The sequence below is a fragment of the Hippoglossus hippoglossus genome, chromosome 11, assembly GCF_009819705.1.
Source record: "Hippoglossus hippoglossus isolate fHipHip1 chromosome 11, fHipHip1.pri, whole genome shotgun sequence".
NCBI classification, from domain to species: domain Eukaryota; kingdom Metazoa; phylum Chordata; class Actinopteri; order Pleuronectiformes; family Pleuronectidae; genus Hippoglossus; species Hippoglossus hippoglossus.
Window position 1 is genome coordinate 3,172,124 of NC_047161.1, and position 17,934 is coordinate 3,190,057.

General features: G+C 40.1%; 2 protein-coding genes and 1 long non-coding RNA gene across 4 annotated transcripts in view; 1 reads left to right on the forward strand and 2 right to left on the reverse strand.

Annotated features, from left to right (window-relative positions):
• LOC117770959 (tapasin-like) overlaps window positions 1-14,679 on the forward strand; it is a 1,175,540-nt gene extending 1,160,861 nt beyond the window's left edge. The window contains exons 2-8 of the mRNA XM_034600915.1: window positions 11,844-12,028; window positions 12,241-12,492; window positions 12,575-12,934; window positions 13,337-13,654; window positions 13,932-14,033; window positions 14,394-14,422; window positions 14,529-14,679. Coding sequence (XP_034456806.1) covers window positions 11,844-12,028; window positions 12,241-12,492; window positions 12,575-12,934; window positions 13,337-13,654; window positions 13,932-14,033; window positions 14,394-14,422; window positions 14,529-14,540 — 1,258 coding nt within the window. The 3' untranslated portion in view covers window positions 14,541-14,679. The remainder of the gene's footprint in view (window positions 1-11,843; window positions 12,029-12,240; window positions 12,493-12,574; window positions 12,935-13,336; window positions 13,655-13,931; window positions 14,034-14,393; window positions 14,423-14,528) is intronic.
• On the reverse strand, window positions 331-17,614 carry LOC117771022. 2 transcript variants are annotated; one of them, XR_004615484.1, is made up of 4 exons: window positions 17,364-17,614; window positions 16,788-16,795; window positions 9,355-9,358; window positions 331-359 (listed from the first exon to the last, which is right to left on the reverse strand). It is a non-coding gene; the product is annotated as an uncharacterized LOC117771022 (long non-coding RNA). The 2 variants fall into 2 exon arrangements; XR_004615483.1 differs by lacking the exons at window positions 331-359; window positions 9,355-9,358; window positions 16,788-16,795 and adding exons at window positions 1,397-1,407; window positions 11,204-11,209.
• Window positions 2,153-8,658, reverse strand: LOC117770979 (major histocompatibility complex class I-related gene protein-like). Its single transcript, XM_034600946.1, has 8 exons — window positions 8,503-8,658; window positions 6,759-7,019; window positions 5,492-5,770; window positions 4,149-4,451; window positions 3,646-3,747; window positions 3,281-3,298; window positions 2,636-2,720; window positions 2,153-2,256 (listed from the first exon to the last, which is right to left on the reverse strand). Exons 1-7 carry the CDS (start codon window positions 8,555-8,557, stop codon window positions 2,641-2,643), a joined length of 1,098 nt encoding a protein of 365 aa, XP_034456837.1. The 5' UTR covers window positions 8,558-8,658; the 3' UTR covers window positions 2,153-2,256; window positions 2,636-2,640.
• Window positions 17,615-17,934: the final 320 nt, after the last annotated feature.

Consider the following 17,934-nt stretch of genomic DNA (forward strand, 5'->3'; position numbering starts at 1 on the left):
GCTATGTAGTAGCTGTTCATTGCTTCTAAATAAATACTTTTTTGAACCAGACCGACTCTACCATCTCTACCTAAGGAAAAAAGAACACGACAGCGTCAACGTTCAGTTTCTACACTGTAAAAATGAAAACTTGAAATTGTATTTCTAAATATAATCAACAGAGAATATTTAATGGATTTGTAAACATATTTGCTTCAACTAACTTTACTAAGTTAAATTTGTAAAGTTGCCGAAGTTATGGTGGCAAAACACAAAATGGTACGTTTGTGATATGACACGTCTCATGTCTCATCAGGGAAACGTGACCTAACGTCATAAAGGTGAGTGTTTAGGTTGAATACAGGACAGAAATTCTGGTTCTGCAACTGCATGAAAATAAGTATTTGTGTCAGATACTGTCGCTGCGAATTTCGTTGGAATTTCAGGTTAACGGCTGTTCACAGGAATCTGCAGGCAGCACAGAAAACTGCCAGTAACTGCCGGGAATTGACGCGGGGTTCCAGTTTCTGGCAGTTTTACAAGCCTGAGAATGTTGGCAGGTGACCCCCCCCCCCCCCTGCTCCTAAGCCTAGGGGAGGCTTTCACATGTAAATGACAATGCTGTGAGCTTTACAAATGCAAATCAGGATAGTTTCACTCAGTGGTGCAGAGGTAACACCTTTTTCTAAAAGGTACTAACTAAGGTACCAACTAAAATATCTGGCGTAAGTACACCAGGCTTAAAATAAATATAAAATCTGAAATTGTAGCTTATATAGATTTCCCTTATGAATTACATTGTATACCATGAGCAAAGGTCAATGCTATAAAAACAATTTGAAACCAGTTTTCTAAGAGAAGTCTTTCTGCTGACACCAAAACACTGTGCTCCCTAACCCTAACTATTTCAGTATTCCATTAAAACACTCAACACTTTCAGCCAATGTGACTTACAATAAGTGCATTCAACTATGAGGGTACAAACACAGAACAGCAAGAATCATGTAAGTACATTAACTTAACACCAGAAAGAATAAACTGGTCCTCAGTCACATACTCATCTCATATAAATGTAAAGTACAATTTAAAAACTGTTATAACCGCTGCTTCAAAAGTGAAAAGGTCATTTGTGAAGTTTTACTCTGAAAACGTCACACTCAGCTTCATGCACGTCACTCGTTAACGTCAGCGCGTTAGAGGGCTGGACCAATCACAGCCTCGTGAAGGAAGCGTCTGTCTCCCGCAGACAAGAAACTAGCGGCTCGTGTTTTGCGTGGTCCGACGAGTGACTCTGTTTTCGGTGTAAAAAACTTGCTGAAGTCGACACGACTCTGTTTCCCTGGAGGAGAGGAGGAGTGCGTTGGAAAGCAAAGCCGCGGGCCCAGTGTGGACGAGTCGAGGCGGAGAAGACGGGCGCACAGTCCCAAACTTACGGTAAGAGCTACAGAGAGAAGCCATTGCTAACTGCTAAGCTAACTCTTAGCTCTGACTAGCGTGTTAACAACTGTGGGATTAGCGAGAAAGTTGCTAAAAGAAGAAGAGAGCATCGAGTGCTTGAGCAGAACGAGTGCATGTTTAAATATGTACGAACTGCTTCAACTCAAGAGTTTGTTCTCGTTAAGTTTTTTCATAAACGTGACTTTTGGTCCAGTTGTATTTAATAGGAAACTGCCCGTCTCTTCACACCTCGGAGGCAAATGGCCGGCGCCACGAACCGGAGCGAGGGTAAGATAAAGAAGAGCCGCGCTGTATAAAATACTCCAGGTTTTACTTTATCTGATCTATTTCATCATTGTGTTTTCACAGCCTTTTACATTATTTGTGCTGTATGTAAATAAAGCTTTGACTCAACATATACCTTAATGTTTTTTTCCCCTCTACAATATGTTCAATATATAACATCAAGCATCACATGAATGAATGTATAGCCTTAAGTAACTGCAGTGCTTTTGGTAAAGGCTTACTAATAATTAATAATAAATAAATTAATAATAACTATATATTAATATATAAATTATTAGTAATAATAACTATATATTAATTATTATTAATATTGTGTGGGAGGGGAATTCGCCTCCTGTAAACGGGCACTAACTGCCAGGAATTAGGCGAGTCTGCAGGCGTTTGCAGTGACGAAAATTCGGCTTTTCGTCTACTGTCAAGTGTGAAGCTGATAATGTCTGACCCTGAATATCAGTTTATGATTTGAGTGATGAATAATCAATGAGTCCCAGCGTAAGGGGGAGACTGTGGTGACACTGCTTCTCGTCCATAAACCTGAAGAGAGAAAAAAGAAATAAAAATGAAATGTTCAGTTCCACAAAGCCACGTATTTTATGTATTTACAGTATTGAGACCTAATATTTCCATGATTCTCTCAGTGAAATTAAAGTTGACTCAGAAAAAATACACTGATCTTAAACTGATAAGCCCTTAATATTGGGTTTATTAACATTTTAATTGTTGTGTCACTGCTGATATTTTAGTTTTAATTCAATATTTAATCTGTCCTATTAACATGAAGGTTTCTGATCTGTGCCTTGCTCTCAGCAGATTGTTTTATTTCTAATTAAAACGGAGGTTTTACACATGATCACACATATGTTACTTTGCACTTAGTTTGAGGCAGTTTTGTTTAACAGATGAAGCAACTCACTGTGTTCAGGAGGACGTCTCACTTGGAGAATTAGGACCTTGTTCACCTGATCTCAGCGGCTGTGAGGCACCTGGATCTGTTCCAGCTGTGAGGTCAGAAACACATCGTTAGTCCATCCTCCTCTGAACAGACACTTTTATTACAAACCACCAACACTGCAGGGAACAGTCCTGAAAACTCTCTTCAGCACAAAATGAACCCTATCTAATCTACAGAGGGTTTACTAGAGTCCTGCACTGGGTCAGGTTCCTGTGGGGAGCCTCGTATCCATTGAAATAAATATGGGCAGTAGTGTAGACAAGGCCTAAGTGAACATTTGTGGCAAATTTGAAGAGATTCCCTCGAGGCATTCCTGAGATATCGTGTTCACGAGATGGGGACGAACGGATGAACAGCCTGAAAACATAACGCCTCCCTGACTGTCGCCGGTGTGGACCAGTACAAAGTGGACCAGTACAAAGTGGACCAGTACAAAGTGGACCAGTACAAAGTGGACCAGTACAAAGTGGACCAAAGAGGTGTTGGGGGTGTTTTATAAAACTGGACATGTTAGTACTTTCAGCTGCTGTGCAAATGTGACGTGATGTCCTCATAAAGCATGTTAGTATAAAAAGAAAACAGAATAGAAATAGAAGTTTTACTTACCAGGTGAGGGACATTGGGCTGAAATAAAAAGAAAATACAAATGATTTCAGTTATTACAGTAAAAACACAAACTGAATTGTGTCATGTTTTTCTCCAGTGGCGATCCTCCTCAAACGATCGACAACATACTGTCACTTCTTATTGTTTGTGTGCTGGACGCTGTGTGCAGAGCTTTTTATAAACAGTCTGTGGTGCAGAGGGAAGTTAGAAAACTTTGTGTGAACCCTGCAGCTCTTTAACAGATGTTGGTGTGTAAGGAACTGAAGTTTGTTTCATGAGGTTTGATCTGAACGAGCATTAATTAGAAAGTCTAAAATCAAAGCACCAGAAAAACATTGGACAAAGCTTCTGTGTTGGTCTCTCACCTTTCTTCTTCCTGTACACGATGAGTCCAATGACAGCGCTGACGACAGCGAGAGCGACCACTGCAGCGATGATGATGATGGTGGTCACGTCGGTGGGCTTCTCTGTTGAGCGGAATAAAAAAACAAAGCATCACAACCTGAACAGATGAAGCAGGTTGGACGACAAGAATCTCCCTGAACCACAATCCTGTCCTGAGACACAACAAACACACACAGACACTAAACGTGTGAGTTTGTCCTGCTGTTGTTTCTACTTTCAGTTTTCTTCTGTACATAATGACTGTATCTGTGCTTATTCACGCTGGTTTGTCTTAAACTTTACTTCCAGTAACTAAATCATTTCATGGACTCATCTTCTACAACAGAGCAGCAGTCGAGTCTTAACAGTGACTATAATGTTCACATGTTGAAATCATAGACTAATGGAAATAAACACAGACGACACGTCTCCACTTCCTCCCACTTTCCAGAAATGAAGCTAAAATATCAAGTTCAAGTCTCACCTCTGTTGGACTCGACTGAGTCTTTGTCCAGTTTGGTGACGATGTCCTCCTTCACACCAGAGATCTGGAACACACAGTCGTACCTCCTCCAGTCTTCAGGGGAGATGGATGAAACCTTCAGGTCAGCGCTCATCTGGAAGGTCCCGTCATGGTTGGGGAGGACCTCTCCGAGGTCCACGTCCTCATGAAGCTCCTCCCCGTCTTTCCTCCAGAACAACTTGACTCTGTCGGGGTAGAAACCTGTAGCGTGGCAGCTGACTGGAGAGGAGGGAGACTTCTGGAGGAGAGAAATCCTGGGAAGCTCTGGGGAGGATAAAGAAAGACAGTTTATGGGTTATTATAATGTATTGCAAACTAATAACATCATTCCTGTTTGATTCCATTTATTTTGCATTAGTCATGTCTGTTAATATACGAGACAAGTGAACAAACTGAGATGTGAGTGAGAGACAGAGGCTGAAGTGATGCAAAGACACTGGGGTGGACGATATGACGTAAAAGTAATATCACAGTATTTATTGACAGGTTTAATATCACATTATTTATGAAGTAAACTTCCTGTAGTGGACAGGTCCTGATAACTTCTGATTAATGATGGTATTTTTTGTTAAAGTGCAAAGTGAGTGCAGGTTGGTCGGGCAGTGAGGAGGGAGGACACTCCGGCTGGGTCTCAATTCAGGGGCGGCATCCTTCAGAGGACCCGGTCTAATCCATTCATCAGTGACTCCAAGTGAACTGTGCCAGATGTAATGAAGTTCCCTAGGGGCAGTCCTATTATGTCACATTCACAGTAACATGAGGTCACTGTGACCTTGACCTTTGACCTCCAGGCACCAAAGTCTAATCAATAACCAATCAATATTTGAGTCCATGTGAAAGTTTGTACCAAATCTGAAGCTGATCTTACAATATCATGTTAAAAAAAACATAAACATAATTTGTGCGACTACCGTGACCTTGACCTTTTGACATTTGTCCACCAACATGTATTCAGGTCATTTGTGAGTCAAAGTGAATGTTTGTGCTAAATTTGAGGAAATTCCCTCAAGACATTCTGGAGATATCGTGTCCAGAGTAATGGGACAGACGACCCGAGAGCATGATGCCTGCGGCCACTAGGTGTCGCCAGAGCAGAGGCATGAAAAGAGCAGAGAGAGAGAGAGCGAGAGAGAGAGAGAGAGAGAGAGCGAGAGAGAGAGAGAGAGCGAGAGAGAGAGAGGAGGGAGGAGAAGGAGACAGAGAGATGATAACAGACAGAGTCCCAGCTTCTGTGTATTTCTCTCGTTCGCTGCCACAGAGAAAGAAAGAGGAACATTAAGTTGATGGAGGTTCTGTGATGTCACCTGTTCTCAGCAGAGAGCTCCTCCCGTGCTCCATGAACTTCTTCAGAAAGGAAGGACACTCCTGGGTGTAGTAGTTCTTATAATATGCGAGTTCAGCTTTATCCTGATCCCTACTCAGTTTGGTGATGACACTCTTTGGTGTTGGAGCGATCCACGTCTCTGTCTCCAGGTCCAATGATATGAAGTCTTCTCCATCATAACCCTCCTGATTATAACTATTAACTTCTCCAGTCTCATCGTCCCATTCACATCCTAGCATCCACTGGTAAATGTGAACACCTGAGAGAGAGACAGAGATCTGAGCTGTTATTATCACATCTTCACACACACACACACACACACACACACAGAGAGACACACAGAGACACACACACAGAGAGACAGACAGACAGACACACACACACACACAGAGACACACACACAAAGACACACACACAGAGACACACACACACTGTCACTCATGCACTCACGCACACACACACACACACACACACACACACACACACACACTCACAAACACACAAACACATATTTCTGTAGCATCAAACTAGAACCTCCCTCAGTAGAACACAAACCTCCACCAAGGCCCAACAGTCACTCATAAGTATCAGTCCCCTAAACGTGTCTTATTTGTGTCATCAAGATCCGCGAGTTACTCTCTGAAAATCAAGGAAAACGTTGAAAAACCTAAAGAGATAAAAGCTGTTCCTGGATCAGCCCCTGATCTGCTCCTGAGTTTCATGAGTTCTTCTCTGACCCACAACACATCCTTCCACAGAGTTTACTGATAACAACTAATTCACAGTTGTTGATCTTTATTATTTTCTGCTGATCAGGTCAGAAGTTAAATGTCTTTTTCAGCACTACAGTATATAAATGTCTTCTGGCTTTGACTCTGTGTTTGGGTGAATCTAATCTAACGTGTAATTCTCTGCTGTGTTTATTACTTTGTGGACACACTGTGGTCAGCACAGGGACGTTCACCTGTTGCTCTCCTGTTTATTTTATATATTTAAGGTTCAAACTAATCATTCTTGTTGATTATGTATTTTTTAAATTAATCAATTACTTGTTTAAACTGAAGAAAATATAAGAAAGTAGTGAAAATGTTTATGTGTGTGAGTGAGATTGTACATGTGCGTTTGTGTGAGTGTGCGTGTGATTGTGTGTTTTGGTGTGTGAGAGTAATTGTGTGTGTGTGTGTGATTGTGGGTGCGTGTTTATGTGTGTGAGAGTGTTATTATTAGAGAGTGAAATGTAAACAAACCTCCAGTTTGGTTGAAGCGTTCCTTTAAGATTTCGATGTAGTATTTGAAGTCCTGCTGGTGACCCAAAGCACGCTGAGTCTGACTCTCCCAGAACTGTGAATCAGTTGCTTTTAACATCCAGTCCTGTTTGGGTTCTGCTTTCATTGTGTTGCTGTCATAGTATTCGATCTGAACTTCATCAACCAAACCAACCATCACAAACTCTGGAAAGTTTGGGACTTGAGAGGACGCAGTGTAGAAAAACTTCAGAGAGTGAATCCCTGCAAGAAAAAGTTCAAGTCAGGACTTTAGTTTTCAGACTGTTTTATAAATCACTCAGAGTCAAGAAGACATGAAGCACATTCAAGACAACTTCAGCTGTTGTGAGGTAAACAAACACAAAAACACATTCATAGATAAAACGTCTGCTCCAGAGTCCAGACTCTCTTTACTTTGAATATTCTGCTACGTCTTAAAAATGGATTCAATCTAACGACTCAAATGTTTAATATTAGAAAATAATATTTTCTACTGCAGAATATTTAATGTGAGGTGAAACAACTTCAATTTCCAGTTACTCGATGAGACTTTTATTCTTAAAGTCCTTAAATAGTTGGTTTCTCTCTCTTTATATATCAATATATATTCATCCATATATACACATATACATTTATACTGGACCCAGTGAACAAAACAAAGTGGGACATTGTTACAGGAAGGGCTTGACTATTTTTAAATGTATAGACTCAGAAAATATTTGACAACAATAACAATATGACAACATGTTCATTAGTTCATTGTCAACAACATTTCTGATTCAGATCCATCGACTGAAAATAATTCATCTGTACGTTTGGCTCTGATTCCTAAGATGTCAAAGTCAAATACTTATGACAACGACATGTAATTGAGACTTGATGTTTAAATGTTGAACATAAGCTTCATTATAAATAACTATAAATCTAATAATGCGTCCAAACAGAACTTGAATTAAGAAAATAAACGTGTGGTTTTTAATACATATTTTAAAATGTAAAGATAAATGCACATCTTCTTTGTTTATTCTGTAAAAATACACTTGGTGCATGTGTGCAAACATAAAGGCTGATACCTTCATATCTGTGACAGACTCACATCAAGCAGTCCGGCTTCAGTGCAGATGTTATCACATTAGAAAGTATTAACAGACATCTGTCATGTATTCATCATGGAGGCAGCCTCGTCCTGATTCTTTGTCTCCCTGCTTCTTTTCACTGACATCATTTACATTAGAGATGAATTTGTGTTGTGTGTTAGTAACAATGTGTGTTGATTGTATTGGAGTCGGAGGTCACATTGATAACAGATCATTAATTAGTAATATCTCATGTCAGTGATGCTACTCACGGTCTTTATCAGACGAAATGATGTTGAACATTGTACCAACAAAGCAGGAAGCTGTTTGTCCTCAGCAGCTTCCTGTTACTATGGAAACAGCGCCATCTACTGATTACAATAAAAAACCCAAACCTGAGTCGTCGCCATATTTGTCAGTTTACACAGTTTAGATGAATAACTGAGGTGTTTGAGGCACTGGGAGATGAATCATAAATAATTTAAATGATGTTAAAATATATATATTTACATCAATAACAGTCTTGATTCATATCAACAGACTGAACTTGTTATTTCTTCACAACTTTTTATAAACCAACATGAAACATGAGACACGTCATGAACAACTAAGTCTGAAATAATAAAGTAGAAACGTGGACTTTAACTCACGTGCCGTCGCGCTGTGTGCTCCTGCCAGGAGAAGCAGGGACAGTACAGTGAACATGGTGAGCGGTGGTGTATTCCTCTTTGCTGGGCTGAAGGTAGATGAGCTCTTTTCTCCACAGAGAGACGGACCGTGGAGACAAGAGACGAAAACAGGGGAAACGAGGACAAACTGTGAGGCGGGGACATCCTCTGAGCCAATGGGAAATTAGGATCAGCCTCTACGTCACTTAAAACTGGGTGAAACTCAGCAACTGAGGTTATACAAGGAAAGTGAAAGTAACGAACTGCGTAGTGTTATAACTTCACACCCTGTATAGTCGAATAATATATGTTTAAGATAATTTGTACGTAGTGCAACACATTTGTAAGATACTCTGTTTATTGTATTATTGTATTTTTATGATATTGTTCTTGTAGGATAATGTATTAGTCAGATATTGTACTTGTATGATAATGTATTTGTAGTATATTGTACTTGTAGGATATTGTACTTGTAGGATAATGTATTTGTAGGATAATATATTTTTAAGATCATTTATACGTAGTGCAACACATTTGTAAGATAATCTGATTATAGGATTATTGTATTTGTAGGATAATGTATTTGTACAGTTTCTGTCTACATCTTTCTACACATTTATTTTTCCAGATTCATACGAGGTCACCATGACCTTTACTTTTGACCTCTGAAATCTAACCAGTTCATCTCAAGTTGAAGAAATTCCCTCCCAGAGGTCAGAGGTCACATTCAAGAGGCCAAAAACATATTTTGTGAGTCCAGGTGAACTTCACCTTTGACCTTTGACCACCAAAACTAATCAGTTCGTCCAGAATCCAAATTTGTACCAAATCTACAAATCTGAAAACAGGCCCCCCCACAGAGGCAAACAACTAACTAACACAGATGAGCCCCATTGTTAAGACAGACAATATAATAACACAAGATAGTGAACGTGAAGCCATATTTTACTTCTGTTTTACTCACAAGTTAAATAATAAAACCAAAGCAGAAAGAGAACACAAGCATCAGATCAGACTCAGTTCTGTTGTGTTGCTGAAAACTGCTCAGACAAGAGAAATTGAACTCTTCTGTTGATGTTTGAACAGCTGATGTCGTGTTTCATTTCTGTTTCACTCTCGACTTTCTGTTCACGAAGCACTTTGTAAAATGTCGCATCATTCGTGTTCCACTGAATCGATGTTTGACACTGAGGCTTGGTTGACGAAGGCTCGTCCCACACTCGACCATAAGAGTTCACCGAGACAGTTAAACAAATATACTGTGAGGTAGTGATGTCCACTCATTGAGAACCTGGGCTCTGTCCCACTTTAAAGGTCCCAACACACACCTGAGGGGTCGTGTGTGAGAGGATTAAAGAAACAACAAAGTTCTCCTGCTCATTTCAAATGTTTTTTCTTCTCCAATCATTTCTTTCAGAGGAATATTGGATCATTACACCAGATTGAGCCTTGAACAGGTGTTTAAGGGAAATAATGTAAGTTTAAAGAGACGACTAATCTTAAGTGGCCCAAACCAGACTGTGTTGTTTTATATATACAGTATATTATATTATACTTTGGTTTTGGATAAGGTTTTACTGAAGGTTTAGTTTAAAGGTAGGACTGAAGGTTTGAGTATGTCTCCAGAAAATCAATGTAAGTCAATATAATGTCCTCTGAAATCATGGAGGAGGACAATGTTTATATGTGTGTGTGTACGGGTTAGGTCTCTTGTTCAGTTCTCAGTCACAGTGCCACAGCGCCCCCACCAGGCACAAACAGCACATCCCTGTTTCTGGTAAATCACATGACTGTTCGCTGTTCTTTTGTTATATGACACTGAGTCTTGATGCTTGATCTGAGGGCGGATCACACTGATGCTTTCATTTGTCTCTTTCAGGACACTGAGGCTTCTTGTCCTCCTCGTTTGTCCACATTCCTCTGGTGTCCAACAGAATACTTCCTGCACAAACACAATCACAGGTAAACAGTGATCAAACTTTGTCATGTAACACACACAAACACACACACAGACACACAGACACACACACACACACACACACACACACACACACACACACACACACACACACACACACACGCGCACACGCACACACACACACACACACACACACACACACACACACAAATAAAGTGTGGACATTCACTTAAAAATGACAAGACACTGCATCGTATAAAGGAAAATATATGATGCAATAATCTCATACAGAATATTTGCATGTTAAAAGTATATGTAAACATGGGCTGTGAACTTTTTGATGCAGCAATGGTGACTCATTACACCTAGTTTTTTGTTGAACATTTTGATTCTCAGAGAATAATTTATGGATCTTGATGATGTTGTGTTGTGTACTTCGGGGCCACTGTACATTCACTGTAACACACGCTTTTTATTCGGTTTTATTATGAAATCTTAACCGGAACATGCATTGTTTTTCGTGGCTGACTTGACAGACTGTGTGTCGGTGAAAGTCCCTGCTCACTGTCACCTGCTGCATCCAAGGTAGGTTTACCTTTCTGTGTCATTTTAGAAACAGGAAACACACATTCATGTAGAGATCAACTCTCCATCTGGCATGTAATCCAATAACTAACCGTCCCTCCATGAAAATGTGATTCCTAATGTTTATTAGTAGTAGTAATAAGTCTTTTTTTAACACATGAGGAAGGATATACTGTACACAAACAACTTGTACTTTCAGTTTATTGAAATACAGTAAAACGTGAGTGAGTCATATATGAGCCGAATTTAGCATAAAGACACAGTTACTTTGTCAAATATCTTATTTAATTTATTTGGCCCATGTGAGATCACTTCTTTAAACTTTTAGTATATTTCTGAAAGGAGTTTGGTTTGAAGCGTGCAGTGGCGTTGTGCACCCCGCCCTCTCGTGGTGGAAAATGTTATTACACCAAGCTAGAAAACGAAAGTGCAGAGTGAACTAAAAAATAAAAAAATAAAAAAATAAATAATAATAATAATAATAATATTGTTGTTGTTACATGGATTTAATCAGAGTTTTACTGTAATTTTTAACAGCCATATTTTAATATTTTCCCAGAAGACATTATGTATAATTCATTTTCATTTTTCATTTCCTATGACTGAAACTGCAACAGACTTATTAGTGAGTGTAACTATAGCAGGTTAATTCTGTGTTTCACTGGTAAATACAGGGGGACTGATGGAGTATCTCCACCACTGATTACACATTAATACGGGCTATAATATCAGTATTGTGTAATCTTGTTAAACTCATGTTTGACACTTTATTTATCTTATTTCTCTGTCATGTTCTTGTTAAATTGTCTAAAGCCTGCAGCAGCAGCAGCAGCAGCAGGTGTCCGGCGGTGGAGTGCTGGTTAGTACAGGACCATGTGAGTCGTAGAGGAGCGACGACCCAGGAAAAGTCTCTGCTTCATATCAGGACAGACGCAAACAGCCGAGATGCAGCGTCAGAACAGATTCCCTCCGACATCAACCCGGACAGAGTCTTCTTTATTACAGGTGAGCTCAGAATGAGACTGACGGGACCTTGCTGCCGCGGCTCATCCCCCGATATCTACTACGCAGTCTCTGGCTCCAAGTGCACAAGATGGCAGCGTTCGTATTCAGGATGTTTTGGCTTCATTTCTGGATGTTTGGAGAAAGTGGAGATGCGTCGTCCGTCTTTAACTACAGTCCATGGTTACATGTTAACTTTCTGACTCTGTCCTCAGACCCGGCTGCCACGCTCTGCCACCAGTCCCTCGGCCCCCCCACCAGAGGCTCGCTGCAGAAGGCCCAGTGTGAGATCAGCCCCTTCCTGCATCAGCCCTCCACACTCAAATGGGTTGCTCCACTCACAGTCACTGGCTTCAGCCCCGTGTACCTGCAAGCTGATTGGTTCTCGGCTGCGCTACTGGGGCTCAACAAACAGCTGGTCATTTCCAGCATCATGCGGTCTCCCACGGCAACCAAAGAGCCAAATGGTAACACTGAGGAAAATGTTTATCATACCAGAGTCGTATGTGGTAGTTTGAATCGCTCCCTCCTCACTGTCTGTTTCCTCAGTGATCCTGAGTGTCAGCAGTAAAACCGTCTCAGTGCAGGCCCGGCTCGGGAAGCCAGTGCTGCTGGACTGTGGTTTCTGGGTCGATCCTTCCTCGCCTCTGTCCGGGTCGGGTTTCGCCGTCGAGTGGCGTTACCAGTTCAGAGGCAAAGGACGACTGGTTCTGGCTTACGACGGCAAGACAGACCGTGTGGCTGACACCCAGGAGGAAGGGGCCACACTGGACTTTGAGGGTTTGCACCAGAAAGGAAATGCATCCCTGATCCTGCAGGAGACGAAAGTGCGTCACTCCGGGACGTATATTTGCACCGTGCATCTGCCGTACCTTCAGGCTCAGGTGGCGGTGGAGCTTGAGATTGTAGGTGAGGGAAAAGATTATGTTCTCACCCCTGTTGTTTGTTATTTGGTTTTTATAAATTTTTTTGTAAACAAGATCGCACAAAAACAACGGAACAGATTTTCAGTAAATTTGGTGGAAGGATGTGGTTTGAGTCCGGGAAGAATCATCTCTGTCCACTCGAACATTTTGGCTTTCAATCAGTATTAATCTCCGTCTATACTCACATGCATGAAAACGCAGCTCTATCGACCACCCCCCCCCCCCCCCGTACGCTGGGTGCCTGGAAATTGTCACAGATTGCACAGCATTCGCTTTCAAACCACACTGAAATACACAAGTTATAGAATTAGCACCAGCTCTGTAATAAACGTGATTTCATTGGGAACAAGAGTAAAATGATTAACTTTCTCTTTTTTGTTTTCAGAACCTCCATCCCTCTCCATCCACCCCTCCCCTCTTCCTCTCGCTGTTCCCGGACAGACTTTGGTTGTCCAGTGTGAAGCGTCCGGCTTCACCCCGCTCTCCCTGGAGCTGAGCTGGGAGTTTAAAGGCGCAGATGGGAAGTCCAGACCTCTGGAATCAGCCAGCGTAACGGGCCACAGGCAGGCGTGGGATGGCACCTATGACCAGAGCACCCGGCTGGAGCTCGACACCTCTAACCTGGGCACGGGGGGGGAGCTCACCTGCGTGGCCGTCCACCCTGGAGGCACACGACGGGCCAGCACGTCCCTCAGTGTCATCGGTAATGTGGAAGAATTTGGTTTTGTTAATATAAGATATGGGTAAAGTATGAAATAAAAGCAAAGAGTCAAAGTAATGTTGAGGTAAAACTGATGTTCACCCTTTTCATTTCATCCTTGAGAGAAATAGCTTTTTATGGGGGATCGTTTTAACTCGTTTGCTACATGTGAAATGTTAAAGATTAAATGAATAATTTTCATCCTGATTGAGAATAAAGAAGCACATCTGATATGAGAGAATCCATTAAGGCTTGAATTGTGTCTTCTTCTCTTTTACAGGATTCGGTTCTCCGTCTATTGAGGACTCGATGGCGATGGTTGGTGTGGCGCTCGTGCTCTACGGTCTCATCAAGGTGGTCTCCTGGACCTTTTCCAGCTCAGGTATCTAATAAAACAACAGCAATTGAACAGAAACATTATTTCTAAACTGACAATAATAATATTATTCATGTGAATGATCTGAACCATTTAGTGGAGTAGCAGCAGCAGGTCTTTACTCCAGCTTCTGTGGACTGAGTCCTGCAGCAGATCTTTATTTCCTGCGGCTCAATTACTGCTGGTCATTTTTACAGTTTCAGAGAAATCACAACAGGCCAAATAGACAGGTTTAGAACGGACACTGCATTAATATTAATACAATTTAATAAAACAAAATATACTTGTTTTTAAAGTGTGAGATATGTCAATATGTTTTTAATTGTTGTCTTTTTATCTGTCTGTTGTTTATTTCACTGTATACAGGCACTGATGTGGCAGATAAAGTGGAAAAGGTAACTATTTCAAACACCAATAATAATAAGATTGTATTGTATTTTTGTGGAGCTGCTCTGTGATGCTCACCGCTCCATAATAACTTTCCACATTGCCCTCTTACAGAAAGAGAAGTAAAGAAGTCGACTGAGGTGTGACACTGAGCCACCAACAACCGTCTGCTTTGAAAACTCTGGAGTGATTGTTTCCTTTTTCTTTCAGACAATTATGTCGCGCTTAGCGATAAATCTGTGTGAACATTTGTTTTTAGAGAGTTGTGTTTTTCTACAGATCTTGCTGGATGCCTTTTTGAGCTTTATTTAATTCTGTTTTAACTATTTTCATATTCTATATTTTTGTGCAAAAGTAATAACAGGCAGGAATCAGGTACGTTTGAAAGGAACGGGGTTTCTGCTCATCTAAAAACTCCTGTTGTATTATTCTCCTGTAAAGTGACATATTGTTGGATACTGGATCATTTTACAAACACTGGAAATAGAACAACAAATATGTGTAATGATGCTCCCTGTACAACAATGATCACCACTGAGAAGGAAAACACTTGTGCACCACATTGTGCAAATAAAACAGTGCACAATTTGTACATTGTATAAAAATAAAAATGCTTCATGTACATTCATGACTAAAATATATGGAACATTATTATTATAACTATTGTGACCGGTACTTTAAAAAAACAAGGGGACCGTTATCCAGTATTATGAGACAATGTGACTTCCGTTGTCCTTTTCAGAATAAAACGGCGTAGTGAACGTACGCCATCTTGTACAGTTTTGTACAGAATTAGATTAAAACCTGAACTCAGAATATACTTGAATCATTATAGAAAGGCTTTTCTATATATATAATTACTAATTAAATGTGAGTTGAGATTTAAACTATTTTCGTTGTATTTTAGATTAATCTATAGCTTTATACACGTCTTTGAATTTTACAGCCTTAAGTCTAAATTTGATATAATCATTCATGAAATTTGATTCTAATCTTTTCATGCAATCATTTAATATTGTCACAGCTGTTTTTTAAACAGATAAAAACCCTTATCTAACCTTTCCTCCTCAGGAGGAACCAGAGCACCGTGGCTCTGTCTCTGTGTGAGGCTGCTGTGGTGATGTCCTGATGCACATTTGTCCTGTAAACTGACACAATAGGGACAATGCGTGATGTCATAGTCATGCTTTACAAGAGGACTGTGCACGGAATCGTTTTCTCTTCTGCTACCACGCTACTTCCTGATTTACCTCATTTCTGACAATTTTAGTCTATTTTTTTTCTATGACTTGTGTCTTTTGTTAAACGAGAAACCTGTTCTGTTCCAAACATGTATGCATTTCTAATATTGCAGGAAAAACAACCATCTTGGTATTGGTTCCAGAATGTATTGTCTGGGGCAACTGCTTACAAAATCTTTAAAGTTTAGACCTGCTATTACGATTATTTCCATCAACAGATAAGCTTCTATTAATCATCCAATAAAAACATCCAATCTTCATATTTAAGAATCTGGAACAAACAAACAAAAAACTATCTCGCAATGTAAAGTGAAAAACATTCCTGGATCTGTCCACAATCCCATTCCGCAACCAAAATGTAACGAGTTCCTGCCTGGCCCAGACCACATCCTTCCACCAAGTCTAATTATAATCCATCAAGTAGTTTGTTTGTGATCTTGCTCACAATCATACAAGTAACTAGACAATGGTGAAAAAAACATCTTTGACACCAGGAACAAGTATTTGATTATGATAATAGTTGCTGATTAATCTTGACTAATAGATCAATAGACTTATTGTTTCTGCTTTGTTTAGTTTTATTGAAATGCGAGTGCTGAAAAAGTAATTTTGTTCTTTGTGTGTTACTGTTATTAGTCTATCATCACAGAAGCTGTCATATTTCCTGTCTGATCTAAATGTTCCAGCTGTCTGTTGCTTCTACGACATCCTGCAGTATCGGTTTCCTTGATCAACATTCTCCTGTTTGTATTTCCTGAAAGCAGAAATAAGGAGTGTTTTGGATGGCGGTGGCTCCCGCCTCGATGGCGGATAAGATCATAGTCCTTGACGATGATGAAGAGGAGAGTGCTCAACCCTCCTTCGCTGCTTCCACCTCGTCCACGGAGCATCAAGCTAAACATGTCTCGCCACTCAAAGCTCAGCAGCCGCTCCCCACATTACATCTAGTTGAGCCTAAAAACTAAATCCTTCACAGTTCCGATGTCATCAGTTTCCGGGCAGATTTCAGTTTTCCCAGGAAGAAGCAAAGCACCGCTCTGATCTGAGTGAGTGTGAGCGAGAGATCAGTGGATCTGCTCATGTCTGATAATGAAAACAAACTCAATCACAAAGTGGTTTTACACACGACGACAAAAACAACTGTATAATAATAATAATGAGATTATTAAAGACAGCAGCAAATCAAACATGATAATTTACTTCATAATAAAACCACCACAATCATTTTCTTGTCATGTGTAAAATGTCTTTGTCATTTTCCTGTTGAGAGTCACAGGTTTGACCAAATAGCTTTTTCCTTGCTGCTCTTACAGGTCAAATCCACATTAGTTTATTCTCTGGGACAATAATGAACATTTGAACTTTCACAGATGTGTTGAACTTTTCTACACGTTGAATCACAAAGAGGCAGAAATCCCAGAGAACATCAGAGACTTTATTAAAAACAGAAGTACAAAAGGAATGAAACAGCAAAGCAGCTTAATGTAACATTTATCTATAAAAACCCAACAAGAAGAGAAATTGAGCCTCAACGTTCAGTTTCCACACTGTAAAAATGAAAACTTGAAACTGTGTTACTGCGATTTCTAAATATAATCAACAGAGATTATTTAATGGATTTGTAAACGTATTTGCTTCAACTAACTTTACTAAGTTAAATTTGTAAAGTTGCCGAAGTTGCCAAAGTTATGTTGGCAAAACACAAAACACAGGAAATATTAACAGAACATTTCATATGAGATACTTAAAACATCCCACAACACTTTTATAATCTCCACTAAAATGAACTTTAAAGGTTAAGAACACAGCAAAGCATGAATATAACCAAACAAAAACAAAACAAGCAACTCTTGATTAATTAATTTCTTGTTCAGGCCAAATTAGAAATAAAATCTGAATATTTACACATCTGGAAAACTAATTTTGTACTGACGCTCGTGTTGTGTGTCCGTGTGTGACAACAACTCATTATTGTGTGTAATTTGATGTTACTTCGTATAAATCATGAATCAGTATATTTCCTGGAAAATGAAATTGAATCATTAACCGGATGATTTGTGTCTGAGTCGAATTATCAAGACGATTCACCACAGTGATGATGAACAACTTTGTGAAACTGTCAAAGTGACCTGCAGTAATCTGAGCAGCGACAGACAAAGAGCTGCTGCTGGACTCACAAAGAGCCGTTCTCCTGTTTGTTCAAAGCTCAGTGAAGCTCGACCGTCTGCAGAACCACAACTGGAGAATCAGCTGTTGTCGTCCCGATCAACAAAGTCACT

Coding starts and splice junctions, on each gene's coding strand:
- LOC117770979 (XM_034600946.1), bottom strand. CDS start 8,557: ATGTTCACTGTACTGTCCCTGCTTCTCCTGGCAGGAGCACACAGCGCG. Junction 5,771..6,758: donor ACGCTTCAACCAAACTGGAG/GTTTGTTTACAT, acceptor TCTCTCTCTCAG/GTGTTCACATTTACCAGTGG. Junction 4,452..5,491: donor GAGCTCTCTGCTGAGAACAG/GTGACATCACAG, acceptor TATCCTCCCCAG/AGCTTCCCAGGATTTCTCTC.